Raw genomic sequence first — 22169 nt, forward strand, 5'->3', positions numbered from 1 at the left:
CAACATAAGTTACAATATTTTTTATTATTAGAAAGTTTATGATAGTTTATGATTAGGTAATCAAGTGATGCTCTTTAGAAGAGACAATATGCAAATGTCTGCGGGGTGCCTTGGTAACCAAAGGACCAATCGTTGCTCTTTTCACAGCGCGACCGCACCCACACTGTCCTCTGAGCGGATGGGATCTAGATGCGACTGTGGGCATGCTTGCACAGAAATGACAACAACGATGGTCCAGCGCTTCTATGAATGATGTAACCAATAGATACTTGTTTGTTAACCTAAAACAGCATCTGTACACTACAAGTATGGACCAAAGCCGTCTCTGAAAATTGACAGGCATTTGGGGATTTTTGAGTGTTGTACTGTTGAATTAAATAGCTAACGTTATACTGTAGCTGTAATCATGCAACGGTCAACATAATTCAGTTTGCTACCAGCTCCCGTTAAGCTTCTGCAATGGAAACGCAACGAGTGAGTCTAACGTCCAAATGGCGCATTTACACCTCTTTCATGTGTTTAGCACGATCAAATTGCAATCTGATCAGCAAAACCGCATTTTATTGCCAGGTGTAAACGGGGTCAGTGTGTCCGTCTAGCAAATGAGCTATTTCATCTAATGACCATCACAATGTGATCATATCAACGAAATGTGTCTAGATAAAAAGTATTACTGCAATAATGTTAGCAAGCGACTGTATGCATTTATTCATTCGCAGATGTTGCAAGTGGATCCTCCTCATTCCCACTATCCTGCTGTGAACTGATGAGACGGTTCAGTCAGGGTGAATCTAACTATGATCACCACGGAGGCTGCTCGGGAATTTCAGGCAAAAGAAAGGAAATCGAAAAACAATCTTAAGAAATGCTTGAAGTCTGCATTGTCTGCTGATCTGAACAGGTAACATTTTCCATAGAAACAACAATGCTACCATTTTTCGAGGTCATGTCTGTCATGTCATAGTTATCAGGGGGTGTCTGACCTTCTGTACTGTGTAAGGGGACCCTGTACTGTGTAAGTACCAAGCTTTTACCCCTCTTTAGATAAGATAAGAACATTCTGCTGCTTTTTCTTGCTTACTTCCACTAACTGATGCGTTGTTCTCAGTCTTAAAGAAGGTTTTGCTGCCCGATCATAGTTACAAAGCATCAGTTATAAAATCAACATGTGACCTCCTCTGAGTAATAATTCCCGATGGAGCATTAGTGCTATATGTTGTTCTGCCAGACATGGAGACGGGGCACAAAGGGTTAAACTAAAAGAGGAAACTGATTTTCCTTCTCGTGTCCCGAGTCCCGACCCACTTCTCATCCATCGCCGTGGGCTTGCAGAATGAAACAGCAACCGCAGCAGCAACGGTTCTGCTTCTCCAGCAACGGTTCTGCTTCTCCAGCAACGGTTCTGCTTCTCCAGCCCGGCTGACCTGCGGCTGACTGGTTTCTGGGTCACCCAGTTCAGCCACAGCAATGGAAGTGAATGGTGGTGAAGGAGAGGGATGCAGGACTCTGCTTGTGTTCAGATCCAGAATCCCACCCCATCAGATCCTAACGGTTTTTATAACTCATGAGATGACACTTGAGATGGTGGATCCTCACTCATAGGTCTCTCTTGTCTCTGCCTGATTTTACATTTTAAATTCAGATGATGACTAAAGTTGATGTGCTGTGCTGTTTTCCTAGGTTGCTTCAGGAGGAGCTTGAGGCAGATGTGACTGTGTGTGTGGGGACCAGCGCCGTGCGGGTCCACAGGGCCTTACTGCTGGCCAGGGCGCCACACATCCTGAGGGGAGTGTCCCAAGACCCCAACACCATCCAGCTGAGTGGATTGGACTACACAGAGCTTAGTGACCTAATCAGGTACACTGTACATCTCATAACCTCTGTTTTACTGCCCTTTGGGGTTTAATTAAGGGCCAAATACAACAGACTGTACCACCCCCATCTCTTACATCAGGTATGACCTGTTTCTGGTTTGTTCATCAGTGCTTGTCTCAGTGTTGCAGTTCCGGCGGGATTCTGACAGAGGGCGCCAGAACCCTCATATAGAAGATCATTTGTAATTTAGATTTAGCAGGGGTGGAAAGTTATCCAATGTTGGTGTCAATAACCGTACAATTATTATTTACTTTTAATAATACTTTTGATCAGATCATGCATTGAGCATGTTCATTGGGGATTTTTAGTGAGGGGATATAGTTTGCGCTGCATATACTGTATGTCCAAAGAGTGCTCCAATAACCCAAAGAATATCATGGAATGTCCCACATGTCTTAAACGGAAAATGCTTAATTCAGAGTAAGGTCTTATTTGGGAGATCCATGCGGAATATGCTGTTTACATGACGTACATACAATTCAGAATGTTGTCATATTCCAAATAATAGTGGAATATTGTGTGCATGTAAACATGTAGTCACTGTGTGATCTGCTTTGTTGTGATCCTGGAATATCTGTGGAGACTGTTGATAGATATGTATGATGAAAGCTTGTGTGTGTGTGTGTGTGTGTGTGTGTGTGTGTGTGTGTGTGTGTGTGTGTGTGTGTGTGTGCGTGTGCGTGCGTTTCTCAGCACAGTATACAGTGCCTGTCATTCATGCTCTGTTCCCTTTCCTCCGCCCTCACTAAGAATCTGTGCCACTCTTACTTTGCAGTAGCAACAGATAGAGAAGCTGCAGCATGATGTTCAGCAGAGACCCACAGCTGCTCTGTGCTGCTCTCGCCCACTGTCTCCTCAAGGGCACTATCGCTCGAGCTCTCTGCGCTACACCTTTCACAAACTTGGAAGGCTCTGCTGAAGTTGTCTTGTGATGTTTTTTCCTTCTAATGCCGTGTTTTACCTGTAGGCGTGTGTATACGGCGGACCAGCGCATGGGCTTGGCTGGAAGGATCCCCAAGCCAGAGGGATTACAGTCACTCACTGACCCAGCAGACCTCCACAATAACACTGACCCAGGTAAACAGATCAGCAGGTAACTGGACATCCCCACGGCATCCCCCGCCCCGCCACCCCCCTCTCCCTCAGCTCACGGTATCTCAACACATAAGCCATTTAAGGGCTAATCACATTTAGCCTCTCGCTGCTACTGCTAATAACGACGCCAGCTAGGTAAGGTGAGGCCAGACTGACCTTCATTGACCTTTTGGAGATAGAACCTTCCTCTCTGTTTATTCAATGTCATTCCCTCTGTTTCCCTAGCACCGTCTCTCTCTCTGTGTGTCTCCGCACGCGCACACACACACACACACACACACACACACACACACACACACACACTCTCTCTCACACTCTCCCCCATTCTTATCCCAGATGGGGGGGCTCTGGAGCCGGCGTCGGGGCTGGGAGCCGACCTGCTGGATCTCTACCAGAGAGGGGAACACTGTGACATCAGCATCCAAGTGGGGGAGCAGGTGTTCTCCTGTCACAGGTAGAAGACATGGCCTTCATCTGGGCCTCACGGAGGCTTGCATGTTCTTTTGAAAATCTCCTGCAAGTCAAATGACATATTTTAGCTGTTCCTATATCTGTGTGGAATTATGTTAAATATCTATGTGGGTGGCATGCACGGTTGCAATGCAAAGCACTGAATTGACAATACCACACCCACATTTCCACATATTTGGTGTATTTGGACTTTGCTGTGCGTTTCAAATTGCGATTGGTGGATTGGTCTCAATAATTCAGTTATTTATAGAATTATTAGAGGCAACCTATCTAATTTGACCTGAAACCCAGTCTGTATTATCAACCAGTTACACTGTGCGGTCATTCAGCGATGCAGAGTTACCATAGTAGTAGTAACAACTGGCGGGTAACCATGGAGACGGGTTTCTCCCTGCCTGCGCTCAAGGGAGCACCCAGCCAGCGGGGCGTGGCTCCGGAGATGAAAGCAGGGCAGCCCTATTTTGGGTGGAGGGAGCTCTGCTGATCAGTACGCTGCTGCAGATCCCGCCCCTCCGCCCCCCCCACACCCAACGCACGCAACGCTGCACCCTGATCAGTACGCTGCTGCAGATCCCGCCCCTCCGCTCCCCCCACACTCAACGCACGCAACGCTGCACCCGGGCCCTTTCCTTTTAACCAGCGGGGGCGGAGCTCTTCCAGCGCGTTCCGCAGAGCCAGACAGATCTGAATCACACAGGAGGAGGATATGCACAATAGCATCACACTGCACCTTCATTCACATGAACGGATCAAGTGAACCATCATAATCAGTCACTGTGACAAGCATTGTGTCTGTGGCAATTTATTGTTGCCTAAACTATTTTTAGCTGCCTGTGTATGAGTGACAAAGATAATTGGCGTGGGAGGGAGGTGTGAGTGGACAGAGTCTTGATGATGTCAAGATAAATGACTGAATCGTGTCGGTGGATCTGATCTTTGTTACTGTCTTGAAGAATGTTTTAGACACTCGGAAGTGTTCTATTGTTCCATTCAGGCTCCCTCCCCGTGTACCACAGAGCCACGTAGCATCACCTACACTAGGTAACCACAAGGACCTCGGAGCTGGAGAGTTGATTTTGGCCCTGATCTAACCCTGATCTGTCAGTTGAAGTGACCGCACATACCAACACATTGGGTGCCCTCGACAGGCCGTAAGACTTGTGTTCCTGCAGGGCCAGGTTCACCTCCAAACACAGGTCAAGCAGTTCAGGAGTGAAAATGTTAATATGGCGGGTGGAACTGACCTGTGACCTCTGGAATATTTAGGGGTGGGACCTACAGTGTGTCCATCCCCCGTTGCTCTCTGTAAAGTGCATTGTGTTGCCTCTGTGTATGAAATGCGCCGTACAAATAAAGTTTGATTTGCTTTGTGTGTGTGTTCCCAGGGCGATTCTGTGTGCCAGGTCCCAGTATTTCCGAGCCATGCTGAGTGGGAGTTGGATGGAGAGCTCCAGCCAGTGCATCACTCTACAAGGGTAAGATGGAGGGAGGCTCTGCTCTATGTCCCCAATGTGGTCATAGCCTCTCTAATAGCTACACCTACACTCTGGTCACACAATAACAATCCTTATTGTCTGATAATACAATCAGAGTCAGCCTATAGCACATTAATAATTCATACTGTGGTCCGTGTGTGAATAAATCAGGACACAGAGCCGACTCTGTCCTGGGTTTCAGTCACAACGCCCTCTCACCCAGCTACCTACAGACGGCCAAATCGCCCACTCGGATTTCCAAACGTCAAGGTCGTTCACTGCACCCTCGTTTCTTAGTCTCGAGTTCTCTCAAGTGTGAAGTACATGTGTGCGTCTGCTGAAGAACCCCCCTCCCCCCCCCCCCACACACACACACACACACAACCCCCGCTGAAGTTGGCAGGGACAAATGAGGCAGTGCTGTCTCTGGGGCAGAGACTGTCACTTCTCCCAGCGTCGCTGGACTGAGATTAACAGGGGACGACACACTCTGTCACTATGTAGGATGGGTGTGCTGAGAGCTGGGAGCTCTGTGACCGGAGTCACATCTACTAGTGCTGCACTTACAGGAGTCACATCTACTAGTGCTGCACTTACAGGACTCACATCTACTAGTGCTGCACTTACAGGAGTCACATCTACTAGTGCTGCACTTACAGGAGTCACATCTACTAGTGCTGCACTTACAGGAGTCACATCTACTAGTGCTGCACTTACAGGAGTCACTTCTACTAGTGCTGCACTTACAGGAGTCACATCTACTAGTGCTGCACTTACAGGAGTCACATCTACTAGTGCTGCACTAACAGGAGTCACATCTACTAGTGCTGCACTTACAGTCGTATGTGTTAGAATAGCACTACAGTTTTGTACATATTGAAAAAAAAAAATACAACGAATCCACCATTGATATGCTCTTTTTATGCCAAGTTTTCCGCTGTTTTCACCAACGGTGTGAGAGCTACAAGGCTCAGATGGTTTCTACTGTAGCTTGAAGTAAAGCCTTCAGGCCTGAGGGTTAGGGTTAGGGTTAGGGTTAGGGTTAGGGTTAGGGTTAGGGGTAGGTTTGTGTGGCGGGTTAGGGTTAGGGTTAGGGTTAGGGTTAGGGTGTGTGTGGCCATGTGTGCGGTCCTGGACCGGCCTACAGTGCTTGTGTGTGGTTCCCAGTTTGGGTCCAGAGGAGATGGAGATCCTGCTGCAGTTCATGTACGGAGCCATAGTGGACCTGCCCCCCAGAGCCAGCGCCAGGTAGGTCTACTCTCTATGGGCTTACCTCCACATGAGGGGGAACACTTTTCAATTCAATTCAATTCAATACAACTTTATTTGTCCCGAAGGCAATTCAGTTTAACAGCAAAACAGTGCACACAGAGCCTTTCCTAAACACACAGACCCAAAGCCATAGCCCAGCCTGGTCTGAGACCGCTCCTCTCTCGCCTCAGTCAGGTGGTGCTGGCGGCAGACATGCTGGGTCTGGAGGGGATGAAGGACGTGGTGGACATGGTTCTGACCCGGGACTACTGCCGCTTCTTCCCCAAGGTCAGTTACCAAACCCCAGGGACAGTTTCTGTGTGAAGATTTGATCATCCTAATCTGACGGAGACTGGCTCTCCATTCACGACACATACTTGATAACAGTTGAATCTTTCCAGGGGGGTTTTGCATAATGAGGAGTGGTTTGGCTATTTCTAACATTTCAGGAAGCTTTGAAGCTTTTCTGCATCATCAGAGAGCCCTGCGGTCCCAGACCAGCGCACCAGGGTTAAAGTCGTCTGCAGGACCAGATGATGACGACGCTTAAAATAACCACGTATGCGCATGCGTAGGGAGCCTTGGTCACGCCCGCGCAACTTTTGTGGACATTTTGTGGACCAACCAACCGACTGGCCGACAGAGAGAGCTATAGAGCTGCTGGTCGAAGCTAAAAAGAAGCTGTGTTTTGTATCGTACCTTGCGGGGATCCTGCCACCATTGAAAGAATGTCCCGCTGTGCCTCCCTCTCTTCCTCACACTCCCACCTCAGCGCGGGCCTCTGAATGATGCGTTTCATCCCTGCAGCAGACGCAAACAGAGCTCTCTTTCTCTTCCTCTTCACTGATTTGACTTCATGCAGATTCCCGTGACCGCTGTCCAGCACCGACCCTTTCAAACCAAACAGCCCTGTTATGAAAACGTCCTGTCACTCACAGTAAAGCCTGTCTCTTCTTCCTCTTTTGACTGCAGCCCATTGACGGAGTTCAGAAGTCGATTCTTGAGTGCCTCTCCCTCACACATTCCCTTGGTCTGCAAAGCCTCCACAGTTTGTGTTTGAGGTGAGTGTGGGTGTGCTGAATCATGGCAGGTTGGGCTTTTATTAGTGAGACATACTGAATCATGGCAGGTTGGGGTGTTATTAGTGAGACATACTGAATCATGGCAGGTTGGGGTGTTATTAGTGAGACATACTGAATCATGGCAGGTTGGGGTGTTATTAGTGAGACATACTGAATCATGGCAGGTTGGGGTGTTATTAGTGAGACATACTGAATCATGGCAGGTTGGGGTGTTATTAGTGAGACATACTGAATCATGGCAGGTTGGGGTGTTATTAGTGAGACATACTGTATCTCTGCAGATTACATGTGTGTCGTACAGTCATAGTACTGCAGGTGTGAGAACATCAGGATGTCACCCCATGCAGGGCCCTACACTTCTGTATGTAACAGCTTTCTAAAAGTCTCACATTTTGAATTAAATTGAATTAATGTTTAAAACTAATTTGCCCTACAGCAACATTGGAAAAAAGAATGTCCTAGTTATGGATCTGATCACTTGGAGCTATTGGAGCTTTGCCATCTATTTGGACTGCATTTGGCAGAGCAGTACACTTCAAATAAAAACATTTAGGATGCAATTCCTTCCTCCTGGTACTTAGCCTACATGCAGATGGCGTGGTTACACTACACTAGTTGTTACGTGCGTCCTACAGAGGCTTGAGCTAATACCCCGTCATCTCATCACAGAATCTCTAAGCTCGAAGTCACATTGTCCCCTCGACCACTCTGAGAGGCACTTAAACATCTCTGGCCATGTTGCCATTAGAGATGTAATTCCATAAAAAATTAATATCACGATTATAGCGACCAAAATTATCACGATTATCAGTATTATCATGGTATTGTTAAAATGTGCTGAAAATGTTCAAAAACTACTGATACACACTGAAATCATTTCACCAAGTTTTATATTGAAAACCACAAAAAAACTTAAAATAATGTCATCATGTTTTTTCAAAGCACAGTAATCAAACACAGTTTTAATGAGAATTTTTTCGCGATACATTTGATTGGATTTCATTGTGGTTTATCATTGTAGCGGTCATCGTTCCATCCCTAGTCGTCCGCTGCAGTAAACAAGCAGAGATGTGTGTGGATGTAGGTCAGGGGACCGCGTGCTTCTTGCAGTGAAGCGATGTGCTGGTTTTGATGTTCGCGGGATGACGAACAGGACTGTGTTGCGCTGAGGGGGAAGGTATTGAATGATGAGTCACGCGCTGTTGACCTTTATACGGGGGGCGGTGCTCACAGGGCCGTGGTGCTAGGCTCCTCCCCCCCCCCCCAGGCTCACAGGGCCGTGGTGCTAGGCTCCTCCCCCCCCCCCAGGCTCACAGGGCCGTGGTGCTAGGCTCCTCCCCCCCCCCCAGGCTCACAGGGCCGTGGTGCTAGGCTCCTCCCCCCCCCCCCCAGGCTCACAGGGCCGTGGTGCTAGGCTCCTCCCCCCCCCCCCCAGGCTCACAGGGCCGTGGTGCTAGGCTCCCCCCCCCCCCCCAGGCTGCCTCCAGCCCAGCACGCCTCACCAGCCCCGGGGCTGAGACTGATCTAACACGCTGCTCCACTTGAGGGATGACACAATACCGTCGGCTGGTTGTTGTGCGCCTTAATGAGAAGCTGTTGTTCGCATTGGCTGTGAAAATCCAGGCAGCCGACTAAGAGTAAGAATTAAGAGCCAAGTCTGGACGTTTGGCAGCTGTCCCCCAGAACCAGGCCAACCAGGTAAATGATGTGTTTCATGGTGTTTGACGGCAGTGTTTTGCGAGGCCAAGGTCGCAGCTGACCTGAATTACTGCTGCTGTGAATCACTGCACTCCCACTCAATCCTCCATTCAAATGAATCCCAGTCAGCCTTATCACTCACAGAGCAGAGACTCACTCTCCTGCCTCAATAGTTACAGAAGCTACAATATCTTTGGATCAGCGGCGCTTCGTTCCTAGTCAAGGTTATCCACAGCAGCAGGAAGGGGATGAACACGGACGATGGTGGAGGTTGGGCTGAAGGGAAAGGTTCTTTAGCGCTGTTTACTTTGTGTGTTTCTCAGGTGGGTGGCTGAACACTTTGTGAAAAGTTGGTCGGAGAGAAACTTCGCACTATTGCCAATTGAGCTCCAGAGAACGTGTCTTGCTGCTGTGACCGCTGCCATGGTGGGTTCCTCACTGCCATATGGCTTCCTCACAACACACGCACACACACTCCCACACACACGCGCACACACGAGCGCACACACACATGCACATCCTCATTTTATTTTCCAGATCAGTGCCTGCTGTTTCTCAACAGGAAGGAACATTGCACATGATCAAATGAAATGTTCATCTTTATTAGATTGTTGTCCTTCATGATGGTCTTATTTAGGAGGGTTATGTGGATATGGACAGTTACTGCTTAATCAGGGTCGGTTATTGAGTGAGTCTCTGCCACTCATGGAGGAGGAGGAGGAGACGGCCTGAGCTCTGGGTTCGGGTCCCACTGCCTCCTCCTGGTGCTTCAGTCTGATGATGTTGTTGCCAGAAATTATTACATGATTTTGGGGGTTTCCCCTCCATTGACTGCCATGTGCATGGGTGGAGCGGTTCTGGCACACAGAATGTAATGTGTCCATACAGGAGTCTGCTTACATACGTTTAGGATCTATATATTTGAAGCTGCATTGATGGAAGTGGAAGTGTACTATAGTGAGGGAGGAGACGGTAGATCGGAAAACCCTGAACCGTATAAAAAGTCCACGGTATTAGAACCGTGACATTCCCTGTGTTTACGGTATTAGAACCGGGACATTCCCTGTGTTTACGGTATTACGTTTATGGTATTACACAATAATGCGCTGCTGAAACTTCACATTTCAAGTTGCTTGCAACAGTTCATTTTGTAATTTAATATAAGCTTGCTATTAATAAACTGAGCTTAATTTTCCGTATTTTCCATCATGTATTGCACTGTAGTTCCTTCAAAGTAAAATACTAGTTTTTTTTTTTGTGTGTTGGGGAGGTGAAATGCCGTATACCGTGAAATACCGTAAACTGTACCGTGTAACTAGATATAGTACCATAACTAGATACCGTACCGTAATGCAAAAATCCATACCGTCTCATCCCTAACTAAAGTGTGAGTGTTCTGGTTGAGACAAGGCTGTTCAGGGTCCTAACGGGCTCTTTATCTAACGGGCTCTTTATCTAACGGGCGGTGTTCTAACGGGTTCTTTATCTAACTGTGTTCTCACAGACCGTGCAGAACGTGGTGACCCTGCTCTGTGGCAGCGAGCAGCTGATGGGCAGCCTGCCGGAGGTCAAGTGGGCCAAACAGGTGATGAGTCTGGCCACGGAGCTGCAGGAGGAGTGCCTGCGCGTCACCATCAGGCACCTCCCCCAGGTCATACGCACCGCCGCCTTCCAGAACCTGCGCAGGGTAAGACGATGAAGGCGCGTCGTCTCCCTCAATGAAGTCGGTCTTCAAAGCGCCGCGTGGTTACTAACCTCAGCCGTGTGCTTGCAGAGGGAGGAGTTCACGCGGGAGCCCGCCCTGTTGAAGAAGCTGTGTTCGGCCATCAGGGGCGGCGCCAGCGTGGAGAACGTCTGCGAGCTGTTCGCCGCCGTGGACCACCTGTGCGGCGACGAGATGGAGGAAGGGCCGGTCGTCGAGGAGGGACTCCAGAAAGAAGAGGAGGAGGTGAATAACAACAGACCTCTCACATCCCCCCCCCCCCTCTCCTCGTCTCCTCACTGTGAACTCTACAGGCTCACTTCTCTCTGCAGGTCTGTTCTCTTCAGATGCTCCTCTCTTCTCTCCTCAGATGCTCCTCTCTTCTCTCTTCAGATGCTCCTCTCTTCTCTCTTCAGATGCTCCTCTCTTCTCTCTTCAGATGCTCCTCTCTTCTCTCTCTTCTCTCCTCAGATGCTCCTCTCTTCTCTCTTCAGATGCTCCTCTCCTCTCTCTTCAGATGCTCCTCTCTTCTCTCTTCAGATGCTCCTCTCTTCTCTCTCTTCTCTCTTCAGATGCTCCTCTCTTCTCTCTTCAGATGCTCCTCTCTTCTCTCTTCAGATGCTCCTCTCTTCTCTCCTCAGATGCTCCTCTCTTCTCTCCTCAGATGCTCCTCTCTTCTCTCCTCAGATGCTCCTCTCTTCTCTCCTCAGATGCTCCTCTCTTCTCTCTTCAGATGCTCCTCTCTTCTCTCCTCAGATGCTCCTCTCTTCTCTCCTCAGATGCTCCTCTCTCTTCTCTCTTCAGATGCTCCTCCCTCTCTCTTCAGATGCTCCTCTCTTCTCTCCTCAGATGCTCCTCTCTTCTCTCCTCAGATGCTCCTCTCTTCTCTCCTCAGATGCTCCTCTCTTCTCTCCTCAGATGCTCCTCTCTTCTCTCTTCAGATGCTCCTCTCTCTTCTCTCCTCAGATGCTCCTCTCTTCTCTCCTCAGATGCTCCTCTCTTCTCTCTTCAGATGCTCCTCTCTTCTCTCCTCAGATGCTCCTCTCTTCTCTCTTCAGATGCTCCTCTCTTCTCTCTTCAGATGCTCCTCTCTCTTCTCTCCTCAGATGCTCCTCTCTCTTCTCTCCTCAGATGCTCCTCTCCCTCCCTCTCTCTTCAGAGTTCTCCTGCCCTGCGCCTCCTCTGTGAGGCCTCCTCCGTTACGTTCAACCTTCCTCTCCGTCGTCGGAGGGGTGAAAACCTCGTGACTCAATTTGTTTTGTTTTTTATATACGTAAATTGAAAGCTACCCTTCATAACCTCTGGACATCTCACAGCCACGGGACTGGAAGGTGTAAGAATTTGAAATTTTATTTTCAATATCCTGAAAACTTTTTGAGTGATGAGGCTTTCACCTGACTGCAACGCTAGATTCTGTGATGAATTCTACATTTCCAGGGACCTAAAGCACACGCATCCCCTGGGAATATATGTGGCATGATGGATTAAACAGAGGGAGACTGAGGTATGGGAGTGGCCTTCTGTAATCTGGCTGTGTGTCTGGTCACGAGAGGGAGGGGTGGGGGGGGGGGCGGTGGCTCCTCCCCCCCTCCAGCCCTGCTCTTTTATAAACATTCGGGCGGAGGCGTGAGCGTGACGGTCTTCTGCCCCAGCTGGTGACATCACCGCTTTGGCTCAAGCGAGCTCAAGTGGATTCTGCAAGAGAGAGTGAGAGGGAGGGAGAGAGGAAGGGAGGGGGGTATTGGTAGCCATGGTGATGGGGCCTTTAAGCAGCTGCTGATTCGCTCCCGCTCCCCCCCCCCTCTCTCTCTCTTTCTCTCTCTCTCTCTCTCTCTCTCCCTCCCAGCCGTTCAGGCAGGAGATCTGTGCGCTGCGTGCGAAGCTGTGGACCTTCCTGCTCCAGTCCTCCTACGCCGTCCGTCACACTCCGGGATGGGAGACCCTGCCTTCCCAACACAGAGAGAGGATCCTGGCAGGTAAGAGAGACCCTGCCTTCCCAGCACAGAGAGAGGATCCTGGCAGGTAAGAGAGACCCTTCCCAGCACAGAGACCGGATCCTGGCAGGTAAGAGAGACCCTGCCTTTCCAGCATAGAGAGAGGATCCTGGCAGGTAAGGGAGACGACATCCTTCATCTGGAGGCTTTATCCGCCTGCGCCCGCAGAGCTCTCTCTCTCTCTCTGAGCTCCCGGTAGAATATTCCGGCGACAGGATGCTGTTGGTTTTTTTCTGCCTAAGCCAGCATGGTTGATGAAGCGCTGCCTCTGCATCATTACAGAACCAGCCAGAGCCCCTGAGGCCAAATGCTGCTGGCCGATATCACACAATTAATATCTCCCTTCTGCACAGCTGCAACAGACTGCCTATTGTTTGGCCAGTGAGCTTCTCACCCCGTGTTCTGTCTTTCCGTCGTACCGTCTTAGCTGGCTTAGAACCGGGTACAGCAGGCTAACATGCTAACATGCTACATGCACCAGCCTCAGCGTGGGGGGTGTTTGTAATGGAGCGGGGGGGGGGGCGTTGAATTCCTCTTGGTGGGTTTGCACATAATTAGAGGCACCAAGACAGGAAAATATATATGTTTTATATATGCTTTCACTGTTTTGCTTTGTGATGTTTGAAATTAATTTCATGAATAGTTGATATGACCGCGTTCCTGCGTTCCAATTACAGTTCAGTCTAAGCACTGTTCCCACCCATAGAACTGAGCATAGAACACCGCTTATACAAACAACACACACCTGGGCAACGCACATACCTGTACAAGCAACGCACACCTGGCCAACGCACATACAAGCAACGCACACCTGGGCAACGCACACCTGGGCAACGCACATACAAGCAACGCACACCTGGGCAACGCACATACAAGCAACGCACACCTGGGCAACGCACATACAAGCAACGCACACCTGGGCAACGCACATACAAGCAACACACACCTGGGCAACGCACATACAAGCAACGCACACCTGGGCAACGCACATACAAGCAACACACACCTGGGCAACGCACATACAAGCAACGCACACCTGGGCAACGCACATACAAGCAACGCACACCTGGGCAACGCACACCTGGCCAACGCACGCACATACAGTAGAGGACTATAGATGTTTTCATACAGTAGAGGACTATAGATGTTTTCATACAGTAGAGGAATATAGAGGCACTCCACCTTCTTTTCTTTTCAGATCGCAGAGGTTTGCTCTTGATTTGGAAGATCTCTTGGGAAATGGTTGCGCTTTGAAAGCAGTATTTGCTTCCTTGCTAGACACATCTGACTGACGTCTCATTGATTACATGAAGGCTTGTCCAGACCCGGGTCCCTCTCTGGGGCTCCTTCAGCATATTCATCATGAAGAGAAGAGAGAAGAGACCACCGCTTCTATCTGGTGATTGACATCACGCTGGGATCTTGAATGTCTTAATGAAAAGTGGCCATTTTCAATGAGACACACCTTGTTTTGATCATGAATGACAGAACCAGTTCAACATGAAATTTGTGGCTGCCAGTTTTAATCTTGAAAAGGGAAAAAATAGTACTGGTCCTTCTGACCACAATTTCAAAGTTGTTGTTATTTATTGTGTTCTCCTCTCTCTCAAAGCTGCTCTTGATAAAGGCGACAATAGAAGACTTGGGAAAAAGCCTGTATTTACCAGCTCACAGGTAACGTATGATAAAAGATAACTGTACATCTGCCTTCATCCTTGTATATCCGGGGGGGGGGGGGTTCCCTTAAAAGCTTTACCAATTTTATAAACACCAGCTCAGTTGGATGTCATGAACCCATTTAATGGTGTAACTTACTTAATCCCATGTAATCCATTGGGGTGATTATAGTGTAAGGGTGGCCATTAGATGCACTGTAATCAGACCAGCGGGTCTCCTGAGCATGGCAGCGTGGATCACCCATGTGTGTGTTGAGACTGAGCAGCCCTGCCCCCTCTGTAGAGCAGCCCTGCCCCTCTGTAGAGCAGCCCTGCCCCTCTGTAGAGCAGCCCTGCCCCCTCTGTAGAGCAGCCCTGCCCCTCTGTAGAGCAGGACCGCCCCCTCGGTAGAGCAGCCCTGCCCCCTCTGTAGAGCAGCCCCGCCCCTCTGTAGAGCAGCCCCGCCCCCTCTGTAGAGCAGCCCCGCCCCTCTGTAGAGCAGCCCTGCCCCCTCTGTAGAGCAGCCCTGCCCCCTCTGTAGAGCAGCCCTGCCCCTCTGTAGAGCAGCCCTGCCCCTCTGTAGAGCAGCCCCGCCCCCTCTGTAGAGCAGCCCCGCCCCTCTGTAGAGCAGCCCTGCCCCCTCTGTAGAGCAGCCCCGCCCCTCTGTAGACGTTGGCACAGCAGCCTGTCAGATCCTGTCTGGAGGTGCTTTGATTCAGAGACCTGGAACATTCCTGTTCTCCCTCACTGACTCTGCAGCGGCTGCCTGCGGCGGTTAATGTCTTAATTGACAGAAAAAGGCAATTAGAAGGATGAATACAGAGACCTTGTGCCTAGGTGACAGTTTAACATGGGACATAGGCTTTTTGGGGAGGGGAGTGGAATGTAATGATGTTTTTAATTCTAACCTTTCCCGTCTGTCAGCAGCAGAGGGCAGTAAAAGGCCCCTCGGGTCCCGCAGCTGCGTCTGAGAGCCAGAGGGTCACCGGGAGCGCCGGTCCTGCCCCCCGCCACCCCGCATCAGGCACCATGAAGTCAGACGCCCTGGGGACCGCCAACAAGCCGGGGGAGAGCGATGCGTCCAGGGCTAAGACCGGCAAGGCCAAACCCGGGGACCGGAGCACGGCGGCCAAACCAAAGTCGGCGCCCGCAGCCAAGCCGGTGCTCAACGGCGGCGCGGGACCCGCGACCCGGCGGGAAACAGCTGCCACCGCCAACGGCCCCAGAGGGTCCCCTACCGGCAAGGGGGGGAAGGAGCCGGACAGGAGCAGGCCTCACCCCGGGGCCAGGCCCAAGACCTCCCCCCCCGGCTCCACCTCAACCAGACAGGCCAAGCCAGCCAAGCTTCATAAGAGCAGGGCTGGGGAGGAGCCCCCGCAAGACCCCGCCCAGCCCCACCCCAGAACCCCCTCCACATCCGGCAGCGCCTCGCCAGAGAACAGCTCAGGCAGCCCGCGCGCCAACAGCCACGCCATCCCAGGTCTAGCGTCCATGCTAACTTACCCCATTCCACTCATTCTTGCTCATTACATTTATACGGTGCCAATCGCTGCTGCAAAGTTAGTCTTTGGATATGCGCTTGAGGCAGAAATGGCTGACGGGTTGTCTGGAGAATAAGCTAACTGATTATTATCCATAATTCTATGAATGCCTTATTCTATGAGGTGTCCTCAGGAGGCCTGTGTGAATCCATTTCAGTAGAGCTGCTGTATCTGGACCCACAGTCCTTTGTTAGCACAGCAGGTGTGCCGAATGAACACCTGAGCTGCAGAGCTCAAGGTCAAAGCCGACACAGTGTGACCAATCACTCCTCCAGCCCCAGTCTGGCCCCCTGCTTAGCACCAGTTTGGGGAGTGGGCGTTGAGGGAGGAGGGCGTTTGACATTGAACTGGGTCTCATCCGTCCCTCCTCCTGGCCGAGCCAGCGCTGTCCCTCCCCCTCTCAAATGCAGTCATCCTCATCCAAGCTCTGGCTTCGCTGCCTGTAGTTGTGACAAAAAGGTTATTAACTGCCACCCTTAATTGTTTGTCAGGTATTGATTTCCCCGTTGCGCTTAGCTAGCTAGCTACAGTGTGAAATTGGTTCAGTTTTTAAGAGGATTTCTTGTAAAAGGAAAAGTGCCAAGATCATTATTTCTGGTTCTGTCTGGCCAATCCAGCCCTCTATTGATCATGATGATTCATGTTCCTCTTCGGGAGGTTTTCCCATTGTCCCATCAGTTCAGAATCCTTCTTGTCACTCAATTTGGAGTATATCATTTTTCAATGTATCGAATGATATTAGGACCTTTTTTTAAATAAGTTTATGAAATGCACTGGTAGAATGACAGCTAAGCCCAACTCAACGATGACGTGTCCTCTGTCTCCTTAGGTCTGAAAACAAAAGCACAGGCTAAGGTGATGACCAAATCATCACTTACAAAACCTCCTCAGAAAACAGACGCATTAAAGACCAACAGGTGAGCAATACTCCCATAATGAGAGAAATCTGGAAGACTGTCCTTGACAAAATGGTAGACACATCTCTGCTGCCCCCCACTGTTGTCTATTGGTGTAGGCACCTCTACTGTACATGGATAAGACTGCACTAGATCTGGCTTCAGACTATACAGTACCAATACAATAGTATGTTTGGTTTCATTATAACTGTGATGTCAGTTTTATATCATTGTCAGTCTTACTGAACACAGCCCTACAAATAAGCCAACTGCCAGAGACGCCAGTAAAGCCAAGCTCACTGCATCAGGAAGAACGACGAGCGCAGCAACAGGACCCCGAGACCCTAAAGGAAGAAGCACGCCAACCTGCCCGACAGAGAACCATGGTGAGCCAGGGACGCTTTCAATACAAATGTTATCGTCTCACTACGATGAAGCACTGAAAAGTTTCCCCCTCTTTATTTTGTCTCCTGCTGCAGTCTCCAGATCCGGGTCGTCCCTTAAGAAGCCTGCGTCCCCAAGGAAAGAGGAGGAGAAGGACGGGCTGACAGGCTCGGCAGCCGGCGAGGCCGCCAAGAGAAAGACCACTAAGCCGTCTCCTGTAACTGGAGCCGTGGCTAAATCCACCGCTAAACCTGCAAAAGCCACCTCGGCAACTTCCAAGCAGTTTCCACTTGCGGCGGTCAAATCCGGGCCCAAGCAGAAAAGCACCGCTGAAGTATCTACAGACAAAGACGTCCCCAAGTCAGCTAAAAGCTCCTCTGCCGTTGCTTCCAAAAAGCCCTCGGTTAAGGACAAAGAGGCGTCCAGTGCTAAAAGCTCACACTCCGTAAATGTGGGGCCCCAGCTTAATGACACTGGAGCCGTGAGAGAACACGGAGACAGCGCCACAGAAGCAGCATCCTCAAACCAGGCCCTCCCTATCAGCACACAGGCGCCAGGCCAAGGCAGCGGTGGAGGGGGCTCGCTGTGCCTGCCCCTGAATGCCAGCCCGGGGAAGAGTCCTCGGAAGACTGCCAACCAGCCAGGGGACTCCAGAGTAGGAGTCGGGGCTAAGTCGAGTCATCCGCCACCAGCGGCCAACAGTGTCTCTCATGCCAGCGCTGTTCACGCAGACCCTGCTAAGCACACAGAGGGGACCACAGGGAAACGCCCTCCAGGCTCCGCCCTCCCTGCCTACCTCAGTGCAGGTCAGGCCCATGAGCTCAGCTCCGCAAATTCACCCAAAGACGCCGATGTTCCCCTAGACACTCTGTGTAGCATGGGAGGCACAGACACACCCCTGGAGGACGCCTGGAGCGGGACCCATCACCAGGTCAGCCCGGAGTCCGAGACCGGCAGCGCCACCACTTCCTCCGATGACATAAAGCCCCGCTCGGAGGACTACGACGCCGGCGGCTCCCAGGACGACGACTGCTCCAACGACCGGGGCGTGTCCAAGTGTGGCACCATGCGCTGCCATGACTTCCTGGGCCGCAGCAGCAGCGACACCAGCACCCCCGAGGAGCTCAAGATGTACGAGGGCGGCGCCGGACTGAGGGTGGAAGTGCGTCTCCGCGGGCGGGAGGCGGAGACCACCAGTGAGGAGGAGGGAGCGAGACGACGCCCCCGCTCTTGGCTGCACCGCGAGGAGCTGCCCGTGGAGGAAGAGCCGTCCGAGGTGGACGCCGCCATCACGGCGAAGAGCGTCGCCGACCACCAGCTCTTCTCCTCCGAGGAGGAAGAGGAGGAGGAAGAGGAGGAGACTGAGGATGAGAAATCAGAGGTGGAGGTCCTCACCGGGCAAGCCCCGCTGCCACCCACTGACCCCTCTGCCCAGTTCCAGGGCATCGTCAACCTGGCGTTTGACGACGATGCCGGGGACCAGGAGAATGAGCATCCCGAATACCAGTCGGCCGCCAACTTCCGCCGCTCGGTGCTGCTGTCTGTAGACGAGTGCGAGGAGCTGGGGTCAGAGGAGGGCGGCGGTCAGTCTCCGCCACAACAGCCCGATGACCTCACGCCGTGTGACGTCTTTGAAACAGACGCTGCGACTCATCAGTCGGACTCACTCTCTCCCACGAGACGCGAGAATCACCCGCGTGATCGGCCACAAAGCACACCTCGGGAGCAGCTGCACCAGACCAAGGGCCAGGAATCCAAACCCACCGCTGTCCTCACAGAGATGCAGGGGTCTCTGCCAGAGGAGGGTAAAGCCAGCAGGACGGGGGAAGCAGAGGCTCACTGCCCACACCTGGACCCCGACAACGCCAGTGACGTCCTTCCTCAGGAGCGGCCATGCCACCTGGACCTCAGGCACACTGAGCAGTACAGCAACGGAGGCCTGCACAGGAACCCAGCCAAGCCTGCGGACAGCAAGAGAGCCGATTTACATCTAGACTTAAATGAGCCTCAGCTGACAGGGAACTCCCCTGCACATGCTACACAATCCCCAGCAGGTAATGTATAATCTATGGACACCTCCCAAACCTCAAAGCCAAACCCATTCCCCCTCCTAAAACTCCATTAGAAAGCCAAGTTCACCCCTGCAAGATACAATCTCCTTACAAGCTCTTTTGCCTGATGCTCACTATTAATTTGCATCCACAACACATACTCCTTCCAAAATAATATTATTTATTAATATATATTTAGATGACTTATACCAGTTCAAATTAAATGAGGTAATCTGTGCTATGCCCATACTGTAGCTATGAGCTTGTTTTCATATTACAGACATCTCTCCGTGCATCTCTCCTACTCATGAATTTGATTTTGCAACACCAATTTCATTAAATGTGGAAGTTGGTCTACAGTATCAAACAACTTTGCAGAAGTAGTTAAGCTCTTATTATATATGACAACTAAACTACCTTTTTTAGAGGCACTTGGCCCTTGATCAGTTTACCTATGACAAGGGAAAAAACATGTTTCAACATTTCAACAAGATTGATACTAAAATATTAAAGGTCAAGCACTAAACTACGAGCTGGCTAGAAGTATCTGCCTTGTGACAAGGCTTTTGACATAGTTGTACCTAATGCACTTTGATGTACATAAAACGCAAATATTCAATGATTTTCATTGTTTCTTCTTCATGCCATCAAATCAAACAGCGCTGGGCCTTTAAAGCCAAAGCTGGTTTAGAGTTAGAGATGTGTGTTTACACTACAGACAAGACAATATACAATGAGAAGGATTTTACTATAAAATCAAATGACACATACAGTACAGTATGCACAGTAGCAAGTTGATTTGCAGGGCTAATGCAAAATATCTAATATAGGGACTACATTAAACGACCAGATTGCTTTTTAAAAAGGTGGAGGTTTATTTCATTATAACAGATGCCCCTGGATGCCCCCTTGGACCAGCTTTGTTATGTTTTATTTCTCTCTTCTGATGCTTTTAGACTACATGTTCCTTAGTCTCCGCCAGCAGAGCTGCTTGCATGCCAGTATTAGAAACCATTTGTTGTTTTTGTTTTATTCCATCCAGTATTTGTGTATTTTTATTTTCTGTATCCATTTCCTTTTTGCCATTCCCATAAGTAAACCCATACATAGGTGCTAGTCAGTTGATTTGAATATTATTTCAGCAGTTATAGATTATAATTTATAGTGTTTTTCCTCCAGTAGACTGTGTGTGCTAGTAGCTTTCTCTGTACAGTAAGTGGTGTTTTCTAGAACAATAGTTAGTGGTTCTGCTATGTCTCTCTTTTGTCACTTATACAATGCAGCTGCTCCCTGCTCAGTCCTTACATGGGGATTATCCCAGTGCAAACATGTTCATCATTAATCTGCTGCTCAGTCCTTACATGGGGATTATCCCAGTGCAAACATGTTCATCATTAATCTGCTGTCAACAGCAATAAGTGGTAGATTTGTTTTATCATATTTTGCCAGCATGAACCTCTCATTACAATTATATTGAAGCAATGTTCATGATGGAAAGAAACTGTGTATATACTATTACATACGTGTCCAAGATGGTTGATGTACTCCTTTTGTGTAAATCATTGTTGCCTGCATTTAGGTTTTTGTGAGGTTTAAATCTGTACATTGCATTAGGTCATTCAAAATGACCTGTAGGTAAATCTTATATCATCATTGGTGCCTGAGCAAACTGAGTTATGCATAGTTAACTGATGCTGGGAATGCATGGCTTACTGTTTTACACTGGTGGATAAAAGAGACACATCCAGAAAAGCATCCCTCTCTGCATCACCTTTAAGGCAGCTGTCCATCCTCCTGGTCACCTAGACGCCAGGTCAGCACTGCTGGGGATTCATTGATTATCATTAATTGTGTACAGTACATCAACATAACTATTGGTCTGGGCTACATGCTTTAGTAATGCGAGTATAGATAGTTTTCCCCAGACAACGTGCTATTTCCATGAATACTCTTCCATTTACCATGATCAAGAGGACACAGTTGCATTAAGGGTGAAACTTTAGTATCCTATGTTTTGAGGTAGTGGAATGTGACTAGCAAATCCTCAGAATGCCTAGTGAGAAGAAACTACAGAACGGAGAGCTGAATCATTTGGTCATTTTGCAGTATTGTCAATTGTTTTTAGGGGACATTGATGGTTGTGACAGAATGGATCAAACCTGCACACATGAGCGTCGCCCATCTAAAGCCCTCTCTCCCATTTACGAGATGGATGTGGGAGAAGCCTCAGAGCACTGCTTGGGCAGAGACAGGAGCACTGTGGGGCAGCAGGAGCCACTCCAACAGACGACAGAAGAAAAGCAGATGGAGGAAGACGATGAGAGCAGTAAGTTTGCAGAGCGTGACTGGGGCCTGCTTCGGCAGCTCCTCTCAGACCAGGAGTCCAGCCTGGGTGTCATAAACCCAGTACCCGAGGATCTGAACCTGGCCCAGTACCTCATCAAGCAGACACTGTCCCTGTCACGTGACTGCCTGGACTCTCAGGCCTTCCTGCCCCACGAGAAGGAGACCTTCAAACGTTGGGCAGAGCTCATCTCGCCTCTGGAGGACTCGACCACCAGCATCACTGTGACTAGCTTCTCCCCTGAGGATGCTGCATCCCCACAGGGGGAATGGACCATAGTGGAACTGGAAACACACCACTGACATCATGGGTGGATGCAGGGACCTCACACATTCTCTCTTGGCTTTGCAAACTTAACATTGTCTAACTATATTGCTTTTCTTCTCTCTGTTCTCTCCTTTTCACCAACTGATTGTTGGACTCGCTCACTGCAGCTCGTTTGCATTCCCCAAATGTTTTGTTTATTCCCCAATGATAGCTACTTAATAGTTGGCTAATGGACAGGGTGTTAAGACACAAATGGGCTGCTTTGCATGACATTTTTGTATGTTCAACGATTTGGTGTAAATTCAACCTTCCTGCAGAAGAAAATGACTGCTTTCATGATGGTATTCAGGTGAGTTTCCCAGAAACTAGAGAACATTACAGTACATTC

General features: G+C 49.8%; 1 protein-coding gene across 1 annotated transcript; it reads left to right on the plus strand.

The window, feature by feature from the left end:
- Positions 1–797: 797 nt before the first annotated feature.
- On the plus strand, positions 798–21816 carry btbd8 (BTB domain containing 8; the record flags this gene model as incomplete). Its single annotated transcript, XM_084436191.1, has 18 exons — positions 798–901; positions 1681–1857; positions 2843–2952; positions 3307–3424; positions 4827–4916; positions 6084–6164; positions 6359–6455; positions 7140–7228; positions 9271–9373; positions 10452–10634; positions 10722–10895; positions 12496–12625; positions 14256–14317; positions 15223–15778; positions 16669–16756; positions 16988–17121; positions 17215–19173; positions 21296–21816. 18 exons carry the CDS (start codon positions 798–800, stop codon positions 21814–21816), a joined length of 4776 nt encoding a protein of 1591 aa, XP_084292317.1.
- Positions 21817–22169: the final 353 nt, after the last annotated feature.

The sequence above is a fragment of the Borostomias antarcticus genome, assembly GCF_949987555.1.
Source record: "Borostomias antarcticus genome assembly, chromosome: 3".
NCBI classification, from domain to species: Eukaryota; Metazoa; Chordata; class Actinopteri; order Stomiiformes; family Stomiidae; genus Borostomias; species Borostomias antarcticus.